This window comes from Caenorhabditis remanei, chromosome III (assembly GCF_010183535.1).
Source record: "Caenorhabditis remanei strain PX506 chromosome III, whole genome shotgun sequence".
NCBI classification, from domain to species: domain Eukaryota; kingdom Metazoa; phylum Nematoda; class Chromadorea; order Rhabditida; family Rhabditidae; genus Caenorhabditis; species Caenorhabditis remanei.
Genome location: NC_071330.1, coordinates 7,925,186 through 7,941,285, shown reverse-complemented (window position 1 = coordinate 7,941,285; position 16,100 = coordinate 7,925,186). Strand labels below are relative to the sequence as shown.

Sequence of the window (16,100 nt, the reverse complement as noted above, 5' to 3'; positions counted from 1 at the left end):
ATTCGTTCAATTAGTGAACTAACCCAATAAATGTTATTCAACAAAATCAAAGTGGTCCATAGAATAAATTGCGGTGATATTAGAAACGAAGAAGATGGTGGATTGTTGTTTGGTGGTGTTGTCTGGAAAAAGAGCAATCGATCAGAAAAAAGATACCGTTGTTATCATTAATAGTAACAAGTTATGCAACCGATATAAAGGACATGTTGAGTTTACTGAGAAGAATGTATAAGAAGGAGAAGATGGTACATAAACATGTGCTCTGAGGAGAGCACAAAGAGGAATAAATCAGGATTCGAATAGTAGAAGAGGGGGCAATGGGGGACGGAATGAGAGTAGAATGAGGTGGAAAGGTGTGAAAGTGTGTGTTGATTTGTTTAAAAAAGAGAGAAAGTAAACGAAAAAGTGTTTATGAATATAGGCGTTTGTGATATCAAAACGTATCCAGTTGCAACAGAACTCCCCACATCATGAGGACAGTATGTGTTATGGTGTGAAGAGAATAGGACAACGTTCTATTCTGTAATATGAGACCATTCAGAAGTGGAGCAAAATCAGCAAAGATTACGGTAGTTCTCAAATGCTGAATTCATGAATCAGCATTCTTTTTTCAGCACCAGTTCCCATCAGTATGTTTGATAGCTCTCGTAGAATTTTCGGATATTATGTATAAGAGACAGAGTTGGGTTCAAGCGGGTTGAGGACGTCGTGATATAATGCCTTGTATATTTTGTAAGTCCTAATCCATAATAAACTGGAAAAAAAGAATCGAATGGTGATACAGATCAGTCTTCCAAGACGAGTTTAAAATTTGTTAACGTTCAGGATTTGTTCAATTCATTCAAAGGAATCCATATTGCAGAATCCAGCGAAACACATACTACAAAATTTAGAAAAGTTCCTCAAAGACTAAAGTGTTTGGAACATTGTAACACCTATCAAATTTCAAATGAACTTTCTTTTCCCCCCGCAGTCTCGTTAGTTTTGCAAGGTCCCTCGAAATGATGAGTCATTGAAAAATAGTTTACAAAATCAAGAAAATGTTTAGAAGAATAAAGAAGAACATGAGAAAAGTAATAAGGGTCAAAGATGATGATGACATATTTTATAAACAAAAAACGAAGAGAGTAAGAGATTTAAGAAAATGAGAAGAAACAAAAAGAGCACTTTTAGAAGGTGACTCCAATTAATAACAAAATATATATCGAATGGAGAAGAATGCACTAATTCATCATTCCTTGACACATCAAAATGAATTTCCACCGGGGGAGACTGAGGAAGACTCCCGGATGAGTTCATTCATTTTGAAAAGAGAACTTAGAAAAGAGATATAATGAGAGATAAATAGATAAGAAACAGAGAGAAAGCATAACACAACAAAATGATATCCGTCATCGAATGCTACACTATTTCGTTTCGAAGGGACCCTTTTCTCCTCTGGTACTTCAGAATAATGATAGTTTCTTCGGGGAGATCAGAATGAGTCAATCAGATCAGGAAAGTTATGACCTCATTGTTATGATATCTTAGAAGAAGAAGACAGCTGGGTGGCGGTTTTCATCAAGATGGCAATTCATTTTTATTGATGACAAAAAGAATGAGAACATCTGTTTGAATGGCATTGAAGATAACTGTTAATAAAAGAGGTTTATAAGATTTCGGTCAGAATTTTGAAATTTAGGATTTCCATTTTCAGAGCAATGTGTAGAAGTTAATCAGAAGTGTCAAGAGCCGAGTGAATACATAAAATATGGGGAAATGAATTCTACAAAAATGAACATGCACGGAAAGGAAAAAGTTCAGAAAATTGGTAGGACGCTTTTTCAATTCAACGGATATTTCTTACTAACAAGCTCTACAGACCGATACTTGTCCGGAAAAGGACATTGACTCTCTATTGTTTATTTTCTCAAGTGAAGACAATTTTCCAAAAGAATAAGAATCTGATTAGTGATGAATCTTTTTGAAGAGAGTTACAAGGAGATAATCGTCATTTTTCTATTTAAATCAAAAGCTAAATATACAACGAAAGATACGGTAGCCCATCGATAAAAAGAGTTCAAAAATGTCTCTCGAATAACTACTGTTGACCATCTGAAAGTGATTTGTGATCCTTATCCTCGGAACAACAAAACTGGTCGAATCTCCAGAAATAAAGTATATCAGAAGAACGTGTGCAATTGACAGTCAAGTGTGGTGAGGACGACATGTGAGCCATTCACCAGAAGGCTACTGCTGCTCTATGAAGAGGGTGTATTATAAACAAAATGTTTCCCCCGGACTTCGCAGAGGACACCACCATAACCCTCCTCCAACTATAAAAATGCATAAACGATTTGATGGTGAGCAACCGCCGGAAAAGAGTGCAAAAACAGGGAGTTTTATGGTTTTTTGGAAGAACCACGATTTGCAAAAAATGATACTTCGAGGAACACTTGGATATCTGAACATCAGGACTTTAGAATATCTGTCTGCTGCCTTAGAGAATTATTTTGAATGTTGTGTCAAGAGTTTAAAAAATCGATGTCAGAACAGGTAATCACAAAAAATGGTTGGGAGATTCTCTTAATTTGTTTTTGCAGAGAAACAAAAAATGAACAAGAAGAAGATAAGAGCATGAGCATCATGAACTGACTTTCAGTTTCAGGTGAGTCGAATTTAGCAATGAACACACTACAGTCAATTATTTAGAGATTCTCACATAGCCAGGAATTGCAGAATATAGAAATTCCCTTCTGCTACAATCCACGCCTCTAAATCACAAAAGTAAAATTTAATATTTCCAGGAATACAGAAACTACGGTAGCTGTCAAGATACATAAATCTGGGTCCCTTCAGCAAAAGGATATCATTAAGATTTTCAAAAAGTTTAAGTCAAAGAATGAAAATTGAAAGAAAAAAGGAGGAAACCTAAGAAAAAGAGAAACAAGTGTTGTTTGTTACCCGGGTACCCTCTCCTCCCCCTTTTCCCAGTCGCCACATTTATGTTTTGTTTTTTGACAGATTGTTTTGCCAGCCGACCATCCCGAAGACAAGCCAGGAATCAGGGAAAATCCTGAAGAGAGAACTAGTAGATCAAAAAAAATAAATATCTTCATCTTCCAAACTAGCTCGGCGAGCAAGCAATTTGTCGGTTCTGGTGCTCATTTCACATCTCTCTCTACCTCTAAACAATCGCTTTCAACCTGAAGAAGACCCTTTTGCCCGTTGGTGATGATGATAGTGGGCAGTGGCTAGACGGTTTGAGAATAGCATTGAAGAGTAAGAGATATAGAGAACGAGTGATGAAGATAGGTGTAAAGTATTTAGGGAAAATGAGTAGATGATGCTCTCTTCAAAGAAGAGATCTGAAAAGAGAAGTCCGCTCAATTTTCGCAACTTTTTGATGATGACAGGCGTCAAAAATTGTTCGTAGCGGCACCTATCTTTCAACTTGATTTGTCGTTTTGTCAAAATTTCTGCTGCACTTTTCATCATGTTCCAATATTTCTCAAAAGATACGAAGTTCGTGAAACTAGAGATTGAAAATCAGACTCATTTAATATTTGAGTGAAATCAAGAATCGGAATGAGTTATCACTCTTTTCATTTTCATCGCATTCGGAAACCCGTTGCTCATCCCAGTGTAGTCGGCAATGTTATTTTTATAGACATTTTGCAGTAGAGTAACATATCATAAATAGAACGAAAAAAACTTAATTCCGACCCAGTAGTATTCGATTCCCCGATATGGTGACAAGGTTATTATTGTTATCTTTCGGAGGTTACTGATATTTTAAATATTTTTCCAACTCAAAAAGTGTTCAAAAAATTCACAAAATTACTTGGAGCACTTCATCTTCAATCTCATATCTCTCTATTTCTGCGTCTACTAGTCTCTCAGTTCTCATTTTGCCAATGAGCCAATTGTTTAAAGTTATGATCGATGACTCAGCAGGTATTCAATATACCTCTTTCTCTTATTTCTACCTTTTCTTCAAAAGTTTTCGTAATGTGTTGCCAAAACCTGTCAAAGGGGACCCAACGGATCCTCTCGTTTCTTTCTTTTTTTTCAACGTAAACATTCCACTTTTTGAAAAGAAAGATTTAGGAAAAAGAAGACGAACTTTCGACTTTTATGACAGATTCATCGGTTTCCATGATGCTATGAGGATCCGAAAAGCATAAAATCAAGATGAATCGAGCTCATCAAAACAGAGATTCAGAACAAACAAAATCATAAAACAATTTAAATGTTCCTTTTCATCTCAAGAATAAAAAAGTGAAAAAGAGATAGATTTTCAAGAAAAAAGCAAGGGGGAAGATGAGTGAGAGAGTAGAAAAGAAGGTTGAAGAATGTGTGAACTGATTTCATTTCATTTCTTGTTGCATCTATGTTTTCTTGTTTTCTACACTTTTCTCCGTGCTCTATGCTCTATTCTTATTTCGAAAGGTGTGAATTCTCGGGAACAAAAATAAACAGAAACTGTAGAAGACTAAAGTTTTAAAAATAAGAGAGAAAACGAACTTTGTCGTTTACTATCTGTCTATTCTTAAGTCATTCTAAACTTTTCCAGATGCTTCTCAAAAAAGTGCACGGAAATGTGGTCCGTAGTTTTTAGTTTTTGCAAAAGTGTTTACAATCGGAGGATCTCTTCAAACGTTTCCAGATGGCAATACGACTAGGAAATTAAGATTTATTTCCGAATTTTGGTGGGGTCGAAAGAGAAAAAAACAATACAACTACAAGTGCGGCTTCTCCGTTCAAGGGCATTTCGTATTGTTCAAAGTCATCGAATTTGTTTATTCTTTTTGAAAAAAAACAAATACAAAAAATGGATTACTGTAACTCCAGAGGAAAAGGACGAAGGTCGTCGACCATTTTTGCAGAAAAAGAGAGAAAAAGAGAAGCTATGGGATTCCCGAAAGGAGTCAAATTACAGTAGGAAAGTACTAAACAAAAAGGAGAAGGGAACATGGAACACTGATAATGACGTAACACTTCGAATAAGTGCATTGTACAAAATTATATCATTTAATCGAACAAGTTCAGATATTCGAAAGCAGTCATCCTATTTCTGATCGTAATCCCTTTTTTCAGTATGAAAATTCTAGTGCGATGAAATGACAATAATTTCCATATGAGACAATCGGATGTTGATTCGTTGACTCATGTACTTGGGAATCATATCATCTAAAGTAAAAAAGAAAAAGAACAAGGAATACAAAAGAGCAAGTTAAAACATAAAAATCTCAATTTCAAATCAAAAGTAACCAGAGAATTTCTGTCACGCAATTAGAAATCTCGTCTTCTTCTACTCCCAAACACTTTTGTTTCTTCTAAACACGCGTCCGCTTGGACCACCAATTTGCCAGTAGATGAAGACAAATGTTGAACACATTTAAGTGATATGAGACTGACATACACACACACTTTCAACGAAAAAAATGTGTAAGATCTCATTAATTTCAACGCGTTTTTATGAGCTCAAAAGAATCTTTCATGTTTGACACAGATTGGAAAAGAGGAAAATAATTGTTTGACATGGCACGCAGATGTGTTTTCCAAAAGTTCAAGTTCTTGCCATCAGGTGTTGTTTGGATTGGACGAAGAATATACATTCCAAAATGTCCTGAGGTGGGAACAGGATAAAAAAGGGACAGACATCGGAAACATTATCAGAAGAGATACTTTATATCCCTATTACCATGGCGATAAATCAGTAACTTTGAAGTATCGTAAGCCTAGTTTTCAATTAAATCACAGAAGAAAAACCTTCAAACTAGATCTCACGGATCCAAGTGCACAAAAAATAACTAAACAAAAAATAATAACGTAAATAAGAGCAAACATTCGTCTTCTTTTTGTCCTTTTTCCGTTATTCCACTGAAATGAAAATCGAGAAGAATAAGAAGATGGTCTCTCTGAAAATGGATATTCTTGGGAGACACTTTAGATGCTCTCCCCTCTACTCTCTTCCCAAATGTTGCTCTTTTTCTACGCATCACTGTGTATGGGCATCATTCTGTTTGTATCCTACTTTTTTCCAGAGTAAAGACAATAAAAACAAGTGGAAATTACAGAAAAAGTAATGTTTCAATCTAAATGAATAGAAAAGCAGATGGGGTCAAATATTGTTGACAAACATCAAAAAACGTAGCAAAAACTGCACAGAACTTTTTTACGGCAACATTCAAACTGGACGACGAAGAAATCTTATGAATTAGTAATCGGTTCACTCGAAGTAAATTTTTGAATTTCTCGAAATACGCAGTAAGTTTTCATGCATCTAAATCGAATATATACTTTTTATTTCATTTCTGATCTCTTTGATTGCAGATGTGATCTTTATTCTTTTCAGAATATTTTATTGTTTCCGCTCCATTGATCACTGGATTTCAGATTCTACATAAAGAACATGACATTTAACATTCCTTGGCTTATTCCGTAACCTCCAGTAGTATGCATAGCTATGGAGGAGTTTGATCATTTCAGGAAACACTAAAGTGAAATTTAAGCCGTAACTGTTTCTATTAAAATCGAATAGAGAATCTGGAATAGAATTGAACATTTCTTCATTAGAAAAATCAACAAGTTTCAATTTCAAGCCTCATTTCCCCCATCATTTTCCATCTCTTGCTCATTCGCTTCTTCTTTTTCTTTCAGATCATCCCCCTGTTCCGTTTTCCACTTCTTGAAAACCTCCTCTTGTTCATCCCATTTTTGTTTCCAAACATCATTTTTGTTCAATTTCTTTTTTGATTCTTTCGCTTCTTGTTCTTTCTTTTTTCTTTCTCTTTCCATAAACTTCCGACCTCTTCCTTCTTCCAACTTTCTCTGTTCCTTTTCCCGTCTTCTCTCTTTTCGATCCTTCGCAAACTTCTTCTGAAGCTCCAGACGTTTCTTTTTTCTCGCTTCCATCTGGTTCCGAGATTCATCTTGTTTTTTTTCTTCGCAACTGAAACATTCATACTTTTGAAGAATTGAAAAGAGATCCGTGAACTCAATCCCTCTTTCTAGTTGAAGATTTATAGGTGTTTTCTGTGGTTCCCCGTAAGTAACTTGAAAATAACTCACTGTTTCGAAACTTCCATTGCACACAGACTCAAATTGATACTCTCAAATCACGAATAGAAGAAATGAAGTAAAAGATTGAAGAATCAATTATGAGTTATTTCACGTTGAATAAAAAATTATAAACAACAGAAACTCACATCAATTGTACGGTGGTTTTTTGGTGCTCCTTCCTTACAGAGAAAGCTGAGATAATTATGAAACATTTTCAGAAAATTTTGAAGGAATCACCGAGAAAAAAACTTGTTCGAAGAAGCAGAAAGTACCGAACAATAATTGTGTCAAGAAAGTATTTGTAAATAGAACCCAAAAACAGCATCCATCATCTTTTAAATTAGTTCAAAGTCATTCAAGACTGAATACCGTATGCGCCTAAAAATCTGTGTCGAAAACGTTTTAATCAAGAATACTACTGTTCAGAAAATGACAGTTTCAGAAACCCTGGCATATTTTCCTCTCGAAATTGTAATGGTTTGAGATGTTAACAAACTGGTAGCGTTACAGGGAGGTTACAGTTGAATAATGAAAATAAGACAGGATTGGAAAAGTTCTCATTTTTAATTGAAAAATCTTTAAATTCTTTCAAAACGTATCAAATGATGGTTTCCTGTTGTCTTCGCTATTTTCTTGTCGGATTAAAACTGTTATTATCTATAGCTCTGAGCATTTGGGAATTATCTCAAGTTTACTTCAGTTATTCATAAATGTTTTCTTCTCAAGTCAACCGTATCCAATTCACTTTCTCAATAAATATTCAGAAGCAGTAGCCTCTAATATTTGAACAGAAAAACTGTAGTATTGGCCAAAAAATGCATTTTTATCACTCTCATCCGTATTCATTAACAAAAGAAATATGGTAAAAGTGAAACGACTGGTCAACATCTGAAATGGTATAAAAGGACAGAAATATTCCAGTGAGAATCATCCACTTCTTCGTCTTCTCTTCTATTCTATCAAAGTTCAAAATGTCCGCAGCCATTCGCGTTTTCCTTCTTTTCGCCATCTTCGCTGGAGTTGTTGAGATGTGTGGAAACTTGCACAGTCAACCAGTAGCATCGACACCGAACGCAACTGGTAATGGTACCAGTCGTAAGCGCAGATCAGCTGCTGTCGTCAACATTGCCCACATTGAGTTTAAAACTACCCTCACCTCGGCTACTGACTTAGAATTCTCGAGAATCGAGAACGAGCTAACCAGAGAATACGAAGAGCTTTTGGACAAAGCTCATCGCCAGGTTGCAACTGGAGTCGACGGAGGAAGTGTTCTCAAATACATGTTCATTGAAACTGACTGCGGAATCGCTCAACTGTAAGTTTTATCATCGCAGTTTTACAAATTCGAGATATATTTTCAGTTTCGCTCAAGTCGTGAAAGACCTCAACTCCTTCGTCACTGGTGCTACTATCCGATGCAACGATCAAATTTCCAACATCTAGAGGATTCTATTCTCTACCCAATTCTTATTCTTATTATTTGGGTCGGTGGCACTTTCTATTCACTAAACTAATTAATTATTTTGGGGGTTTCCAATAAACTTTATTATCACAGTACGAAAAAGTGCATGAAAAATAAATACTCAAAAATATGCAATGGTGTGGAGAAGTGCAAACTGCTCATGTTATGGAAGCAAGACATTTTATGGAATCAATATCTCAAGAATGGGCAACAGTAAAGTAAATGATTGATGCAAGGAGTCCGATAATAATCCCGATAGTAATAAGGAGAGTCCTCGTAGTACACCAAGAGTCGCTCGAGCCATCATAATCAACGAAATGAAGATCTTCGATTGGTGTTCGGACTGCTTCCATTTCTTCTGGGGTCAAAGCGCGCTCCCAACCTTCGTCAACATGTTCTGAAAGAAGAAAAACGTTTTAATATTTTTTGAATACAGTTTCTCGTTTATACTTACCTATGCTGGTCTGTAAATCCATCATGTCGTCGAAATTCTTCTGTGCATCTTCAACATTGTCCGCTTCAAAAAGGAAGTCGTTGATGAGAATAGCTGGATGTGTGTAGAGAACTGTAGTAGCTGGTCTAGGCAATTGATGAACAGTGATTCCGGTTTTAGGCGATCTTTCTTCCTCGACAACTTCCATTGATTCGTAGTGAAGCTCTTTAAATAAAAACATTATTGAAAATTCAATTATCATATGAAAACTTACCAACTCTAGCAAATAGATTGCGAACCAAATGATGTTTGATTGCACGAATCGCGTCTTTCACAGAGGTTCTGATAGGAACGGCGGCTCGGACTTCGATATCAAACAGTATTTCATGCATGTTTGATGCTAATTCGTCGGTTGCTCCCGGCTCTCGATTATCTGAAAAAAGTACGAAATATTGCATTTTTGAGTTGAATGAACATACGCAGTGGATTCAAAAACAGTGTTGCTTCAATTGTTGTCTTTTTGTTCTTTTTGATATCTTTGATCAACGGCTCCTTTTCATCTCGGATCTCTCCATCGAGCAGGGTGAATTCACAATGAAATATATTATTCACAAAGTTTTTCGTAGCGACCATCAGATCAGAATAGAAATCTGTTGGCTTTCCTGATTCGACTGGCACATTATGAACAACGCGAGCAGATGCATTCGTCACCAGAGAAATCCACTCGAGCTTTTGGAATTGAACCTTTTGAGCACTGTCGTTTCCTCGATTAGTAACATCAATGATTGCTCCAATTGGGGTTGTTGAGGGAGTTTCGAAAAACACGGTGATCTAAAAAAAAATGTACTTCCGAATAATACAATAATATATCAAACGGGCGTGACCAAATCAAGAAAAAGTTTAGCTCGAGGCGAGGTTAGTAGACCCGAATTTTGACAAGTCTGAATATTACCATGTTATCTGAGATGGATTCATCAATGTTGGCAGTCGTGATCTGGTTATTCATCTTTTGGATGCGTCCTAATGTTTTGTGAATATGTGGTTTCCTCTCCGTGAATGTTTTCTTATCAGAGAACCAGGCAACTCCGACGACATGAATACCACCGGGAAGCATACGTAAGAGACGTTCCGCGTGGTCTGCCATCCAGTCTTCTTCAAGCATTTTTGCTTTTTCAGGGGCATTCTGAAAATTATTTTATGTTCACGAACCACTTCAAAAATAATCAACTCACCACTTCTAATGCACTTGAATGTACTGGACATTTTGAAGCATATGCCACGTGAATATCATTATCGGAACAGAATGATCCAAGTAAAAAGTAGGCTGATGCTGGGATGCCTTTATCAGATTGGACAAACTCATGGTTTTTTGCTGATTTCGTAACCCATTCCTGCAGTTGAACGTCGAACAAAATCATCGATTCTGTAACCGGAATTGCAAGTGACGTCATTTTGTTTGTATTCAATTATAGAAATTTCGGTGAATAGAAGTGAATACAGCGCAATAGTTTTAGTTATATTTCATGAATCACAAGAATCAGTATAGCATCAGCTCGAACTCTCAGTGTTTTATCAAGTTAATATACACGTTGAATGCCGTCAGAAGAATATACGGAGGCGGTGAATGATAAGCTCGCTGCTGCCGAGCAAACAAGATGTGGTTACCATGACGATGAATACCCGGGGAAATGAGAAAACGGGAGCCCTAGGTAGAAAGCACACCGCATCGACTCTTCTTGCTCTCTAGCAGTCGACGAGTGAAAACAAAAAGGGCTCATTCTTCGGGTTATAGTTGACAAGAAATCAATGCAGCCGCGTTACTACTTATTATCGCTTTTCAAAACTGAACTGATAATTAGAATTTTTTTAAATAAAGAGAACAATCATCTGATCTATCTTTTATGTGCTAAGTGTGAAACTATCATAGAAAACGAACACTTAAGTGTTTCATTTATTTCATTTACAATCCTTAATCGAAAGTTCGTTGAAATATATAATTGTAAGAAGAAGAAAAATGTATTTTAAAAGATTTTTCAAGGTTCAGAATTGTTACTGAAAAGTCTAGTAGCTCAAAAATATTTTCTGTTGTGGAAATGTACTTAAACGCAATTAAGTAAATTACTTGAGGATGTTAGGGTATTTAACAGACACTGGAAGCGCGGAGGCACAAAATTTTTAAGTTTTGATCGCAACATCATATAGATTTAAAGAATTATATATTTTTAAAATTCTAAAATATATAAAAACAGTGAAAAATTAGCTGAAACAGTAAAAAAATAATATTGTTGAAAAATGTTTACTTGGCATCCCAGTAGAGCGCACATGCTGACCCTTCAAAAACATGTCTAAAAACTACTACGGTGGAAGTTTAACTGTACTGAATACAGATGTTCGATCTAGAAATGATAAAATAGTCTTGATTCGATAAAATGTTTGAGCTAGAGGTGAAAAATATAGTTTTGACATCAGATTCACCTGTTTCTGAAGAAGTTTCCTTATGCGGACTCTTCTTATGTTGAATCTCCGGATGAGATGTTGTTTTGGACCTTCTTCTGTTTTTCGTCATTCCAGAATTGTTTCAGTGGGTGAATACCTGGAAAAACCTATTCACAGTTTCTTTTATCAATCGAGAATGATTTTTATTGTAGAAATGTTTTGGGAACGGAACAACGAAAGTTTTTGTCCAAGGAAAACAGAACAAGACAGAATTTGAAATGAAAAAGTAAAGAAGCTAATACTAAGAAAATACATTGTTTTGGGAAAGGCTGTTATGTTGCTCAGTGATGGTGAGGAACTAATGTTTCTGAAATGTTTCTGCTGCTTTAACTCTATTTCAGACTAAATCCAAAACCTATATTTACAAGTTTTTCCTGAACTCGCATCACACGTTCAAATTACAATTCAAGTTCCTGGTAATTTTATAATCCTCTTTAAAAAAAGATGATATTTTTATCAGTTTTATTTAATAAACAACTGTCAATCAACCGAAAAATAAACGAAAATTGAAGTAATCAAAGAAACAATCCTTGTGAATATGAAGTTTAGAAGAAAAAAGAGTGAGAAGTGGCAGGTGAATGTATAATAACGACTCTCGATACCCTGAAATTAGTTTTAGTTTCCATTTTCAGAGAAACATGGCACGAGAAGAGAGTGGAATTGCCATTCTTGAAGAGGTGATTAGAGTTTTTGCAGTGACGTCAATGGATTCGCCTGAAAGTACGTTTGAGATCTGTAAAGTTTTAGAGTATAATCTGAATGTGTACTTTAGAAAGAAAAGACGGACTTTCCCACTTCAGAGAACTCAATCGCGATGGATTGTTGATCTCAACTTGGGTCGAACTTACCCGGATTCGTCGTTCGTAGATTACACAGTTTTCTATAATTCTCTTCTTCAGATCTTCCTACATGAAATGGGCGGAGCTTCGACTGATAGAGCAAGAGTATCAGAGAAAAAAACAGAAAAAAGGGAGAAATTGTTTCCAATGTTTCCAACCCATCTCTTCTCTTTTCCGTGAGTTTCTGACCAGTGTCAGTTGTCAAGCTTCTTCTTCTTCTTCTCCATCTCCTGGAGTCCTCTTTCAATATCCTTCTTTCTTTTTTCTCTTCAATCACTATCATTTAATCCAGATCTACTTATGATACTATCAATCACGAAACTACTTTTCCTTTTTGTACTTCTCTTCTTCCAATTTGATTCAACTGGGGCACATATCTCGTCAAATAGTTTATCCAGGTAAGAGTTTCTTCTGGGTAGAAAAAGAAACTTGAGATTTCAAGCAGTTCATTCTATTGGCTCCAGAGTGAATAGTACTCAATTCTTTCCAGCGATTAAACCAAATGAAGTCAGAAAAAGACAATAATTTCAGCTTTTTATCAGTAACAAGCTTGATTGACACCTTTCTGAAACCAATAGTTACCCAATTCACTCACACTCAAAATTCTCAAAAACCCAAAACATGGTCTTAAACCTTCAGTAATCAAATGCTTTATAGTTTTCAAAGTATCCATTAACACTTTCTTCTTCAACCCATGAAGTTAAGCTCACTGAGCCTCCTCAAGACTCCAACGATCTCATAATGAGCTAAAGATTTTCTTCCTCCTACGATACGGGCGGTCTACTCCGATTGCCGTCAACCAGATGTGATCATTTTCAAATAAAAAATGTTACATTAAAGGATTCAAAGAGAGCATTGGGACAATGAGAAAAAAAGCGGAAGAGAATAGAGATGACCTGGTTTGTAGCAAGAAAAAGTGTAAAATGTCAGGGATATCATAGTTGACAATAGAGGATCCAATTACACTTTTAGTGACCTTTGCCTCAAAAAGTTCCAGTTTTCTCTTATTTTCAGCCAACCGAAAAGATACGAAAAGAACTCGAAATGGTGCAAAGGACCTATTGATGGAGATTGTAATCCATACAATTGTGGAGGTGGATGTGAATCTAAATACATTAGGTTTTCCTAAGAAACAGACTAGATTCAAGTCAATTCGATTTAATTTCAGATTCTATGACAAAGCTTTCAAAATGGATCGAACTATCAAAAGTTGTTTCTGCCAGCAGGAGAGACTCTGTTCTATTTTGGGAATGCACGCATTCAGCGGATGCAAATCTTATTATCAACTGAGTTCCGTTGCTCAGAAGTTTGTCAGGTTAGTTACTTGTCATGAAACTAGGGTACAAAAATAACATATGTTTCCTGTAGGTTCGCATGAAACCTGTGACTTAAAAAACAAGATGTAATAAAGTTGTTGTATCAATACGGTGTAAAAGCTGTTTTCAGATATTGGAGCATGGATCGTCGTGATCATAAAAACCGTCACTCGAACAGTGTTCGCCATCGTTATTCAGATAAAGCACGGTAAGGAGAAACAACAAAATAAATGATCGAGTTTTCCCATTTCAGTCATTTCCAACTTCTCAACGGAAACTCTCGGTTCTGCTGTCGAGCAACCACACAGAAACGATTAGCTCTTCACTTGAGATCATCCGGACCTTCAACGAATTTCTATTTCTTTTCTTCATTAATCGCTGTTATTTACTTCTTAATTTATTAACTTCATTGTCTTCCGTCATACCCAACGCTCATGTCTTTTCAGTTCAAACCGCATCATTCATTCACGTGTAAATAAGAAACCTTCTTTCTTTATCTGAAAAACTCAATAAAAACCTGCTGAAATTGGAAAGGAACAATTGGGGTGAACCGAAATAATCATAGGAACAACGGGAAAATCAGTCAACAAGAATAACAATGAGATAAAAAACAAATATGAAATTATTTTAGGATGAAGAAGCTGGCTCACTGTTGAGTTTTCTGCGCTTTTGCTCAAGTTGTTCGAACTTCTCGGCCTGTAAACTTAATATGCGGTTAGGCATTTTTTCTTAATCACCTTTCGTTTCTCATACTCCTGTTGATTATTGTGAGTAACATTCTTGAAGAGATTATCCACAGCATCCTCAGTAGTTGTCAAGGCGGAGATGAGTTCATCGTCAATTGCAATTGTGTGTTGTTTCAAACAGGTCAAGTCAATCAAAGTTATGGTAGATCTGAAACATCATAGATTATAATTTTATCCTTCAAGTTTCCTCTTCATTTTTTTCTAATCCAAATTCTCCTAGCATCTTTCAGTATATCTGTTCCGAGCAACAAAAAACTACAATAAATCACCCCATGATGTCTCGGGAGAGCAAATGATTTTTTTCGAGAAATCGGTGACATCTGCGTCTCCAGATTCACGTATGATATTTCTTAATGAGGGTTTCATATCACTTGTGTTACCCAACTCAATGGGATACGTTGAGTTTGAGAGGAAAAGCGGGATAAGTGAAAAAAAGTCCGAACACTGATCGTTGGAAGATATATAGACATACTTTCCCAGAGTTATGAAAAATTGACCACTGGAAGCAATATCGAGACACTGTGTTTCATTGGTAATTGGAAGAGCTCTTGTCTTTGCAGGTTCTTGCTCGATATCAACAATGGCTACATTTTCCTTCTTCTCAAACACGACTGCGATTTTCTATAAAAAAAGATTGATCTTGAAGGAAACTATACATCTTCTATTTACTTTGTATTGCAAGTTGATTGAAATCTTGCGAATCGGTGCATCAAATTCAGACAGATCAACAACACGGCGAGGCTTTGAGCAGTCAAAAATGCTCCAGTTGTACAAATTCTTGTCACCACCTGAATGTAGTGCGTTTTCACGATGAAAAATTTTATGAAATAAATACCAGCACTCCAGACTGAATCATTATCTTGAATGGCCAATGTCTTGACGTATTCAGTGTGTCCGAGACAGTATGCGTCAATCACGTATGTCTGAAAAGAAAGTAAAGTCAGAGTCCGAGCATCCGAATTTTCGTTTAAACTGGCACCTACAGAAGGATATCTCATCGCTCGCACTTTTTCATCTCTGTCAGCCATCAGCAATCTTTTTCCGTCTGGACTGAATGCTACATCGAGAATCATAGAAATAGCCCCAGCCATTTCAATAGCACTTCCATTCAAAACGGAAAAACGATGAACATCTCCTGATCTATCGCCAACAACAACATACGCATCTTCCTTATCGAAAACGATGGCTGTTGGAGCTTTTGGAACAACTGAGGTGACGATATGTTCTGATTTGACAATGACCCCATTGGTATCAACGAAGTATTCAAAGACGTGAATTTGTTTCTCATTTGTTCCGACAGCAACTAGACGGCGTCCATGAGCGGAAAGCACATTGGAATGAGCAAGACAGAGGATCTAAACAAAATAAAACTAAAAAAAGCTTAATTTCGAAAACCGCAAAAGAAAACACGTTTCGAAAACTTACAACTTTTTTGTCGACAGCTTTCAAATCTTTTTCAGCTTCGAAGTCTGGCTTTTGAATGCGATCAGGGTTGAGTTCGGACCAACTTATGAATAACTGTAAGTAGATTAATAAAATACGCTCTAGCTTGGAGCAATTGCAATAATATTTAAAACTTACTTCAGGTACGGATTCATTGCCAATTCGAAAAGTGCGGATCAAATCTCCAGCACCGATGAATACACGATCGCCAAAGGCTGTGATAAAGGACATCTGTAAACTTCTATGAAAAGAAATGGGTAGGTGAAAAGAGAAGAGCGAATAGAGAAACGCCAGACTTAAAGAGAATCTGAATAATAA

At 36.2% G+C, this 16,100-nt stretch overlaps 5 protein-coding genes across 5 annotated transcripts; 2 read left to right on the top strand and 3 right to left on the bottom strand.

The window, feature by feature from the left end:
- Positions 1-6,582: 6,582 nt before the first annotated feature.
- GCK72_009884 (uncharacterized protein) lies at positions 6,583-6,900 on the bottom strand (the record flags this gene model as incomplete). The annotated part of the gene is made up of 1 exon (XM_003113326.2): positions 6,583-6,900. The coding sequence occupies one exon, from the start codon at positions 6,898-6,900 to the stop codon at positions 6,583-6,585; it is 318 nt and encodes a 105-aa protein (XP_003113374.2).
- Positions 6,901-8,018: 1,118 nt separating this feature from the next.
- Positions 8,019-8,490, top strand: GCK72_009883 (uncharacterized protein; the record flags this gene model as incomplete). The annotated part of the gene is made up of 2 exons (XM_003113115.2): positions 8,019-8,362; positions 8,409-8,490. The coding sequence occupies 2 exons, from the start codon at positions 8,019-8,021 to the stop codon at positions 8,488-8,490; spliced, it is 426 nt and encodes a 141-aa protein (XP_003113163.2).
- Positions 8,491-8,706: 216 nt separating this feature from the next.
- On the bottom strand, positions 8,707-10,393 carry GCK72_009882 (uncharacterized protein; the record flags this gene model as incomplete). The annotated part of the gene is made up of 6 exons (XM_003113276.2): positions 8,707-8,906; positions 8,964-9,167; positions 9,217-9,375; positions 9,422-9,773; positions 9,895-10,125; positions 10,175-10,393. The coding sequence occupies 6 exons, from the start codon at positions 10,391-10,393 to the stop codon at positions 8,707-8,709; spliced, it is 1,365 nt and encodes a 454-aa protein (XP_003113324.2).
- A 1,683-nt stretch (positions 10,394-12,076) lies between these two features.
- GCK72_009881 (uncharacterized protein) lies at positions 12,077-13,997 on the top strand (the record flags this gene model as incomplete). Its single annotated transcript, XM_003113348.2, has 6 exons — positions 12,077-12,158; positions 12,570-12,675; positions 13,292-13,396; positions 13,446-13,592; positions 13,724-13,801; positions 13,847-13,997. The coding sequence occupies 6 exons, from the start codon at positions 12,077-12,079 to the stop codon at positions 13,995-13,997; spliced, it is 669 nt and encodes a 222-aa protein (XP_003113396.2).
- A 300-nt stretch (positions 13,998-14,297) lies between these two features.
- Positions 14,298-16,013, bottom strand: GCK72_009880 (uncharacterized protein; the record flags this gene model as incomplete). Its single annotated transcript, XM_003112856.2, has 7 exons — positions 14,298-14,487; positions 14,812-14,960; positions 15,009-15,127; positions 15,175-15,262; positions 15,323-15,694; positions 15,765-15,857; positions 15,921-16,013. 7 exons carry the CDS (start codon positions 16,011-16,013, stop codon positions 14,298-14,300), a joined length of 1,104 nt encoding a protein of 367 aa, XP_003112904.2.
- Positions 16,014-16,100: the final 87 nt, after the last annotated feature.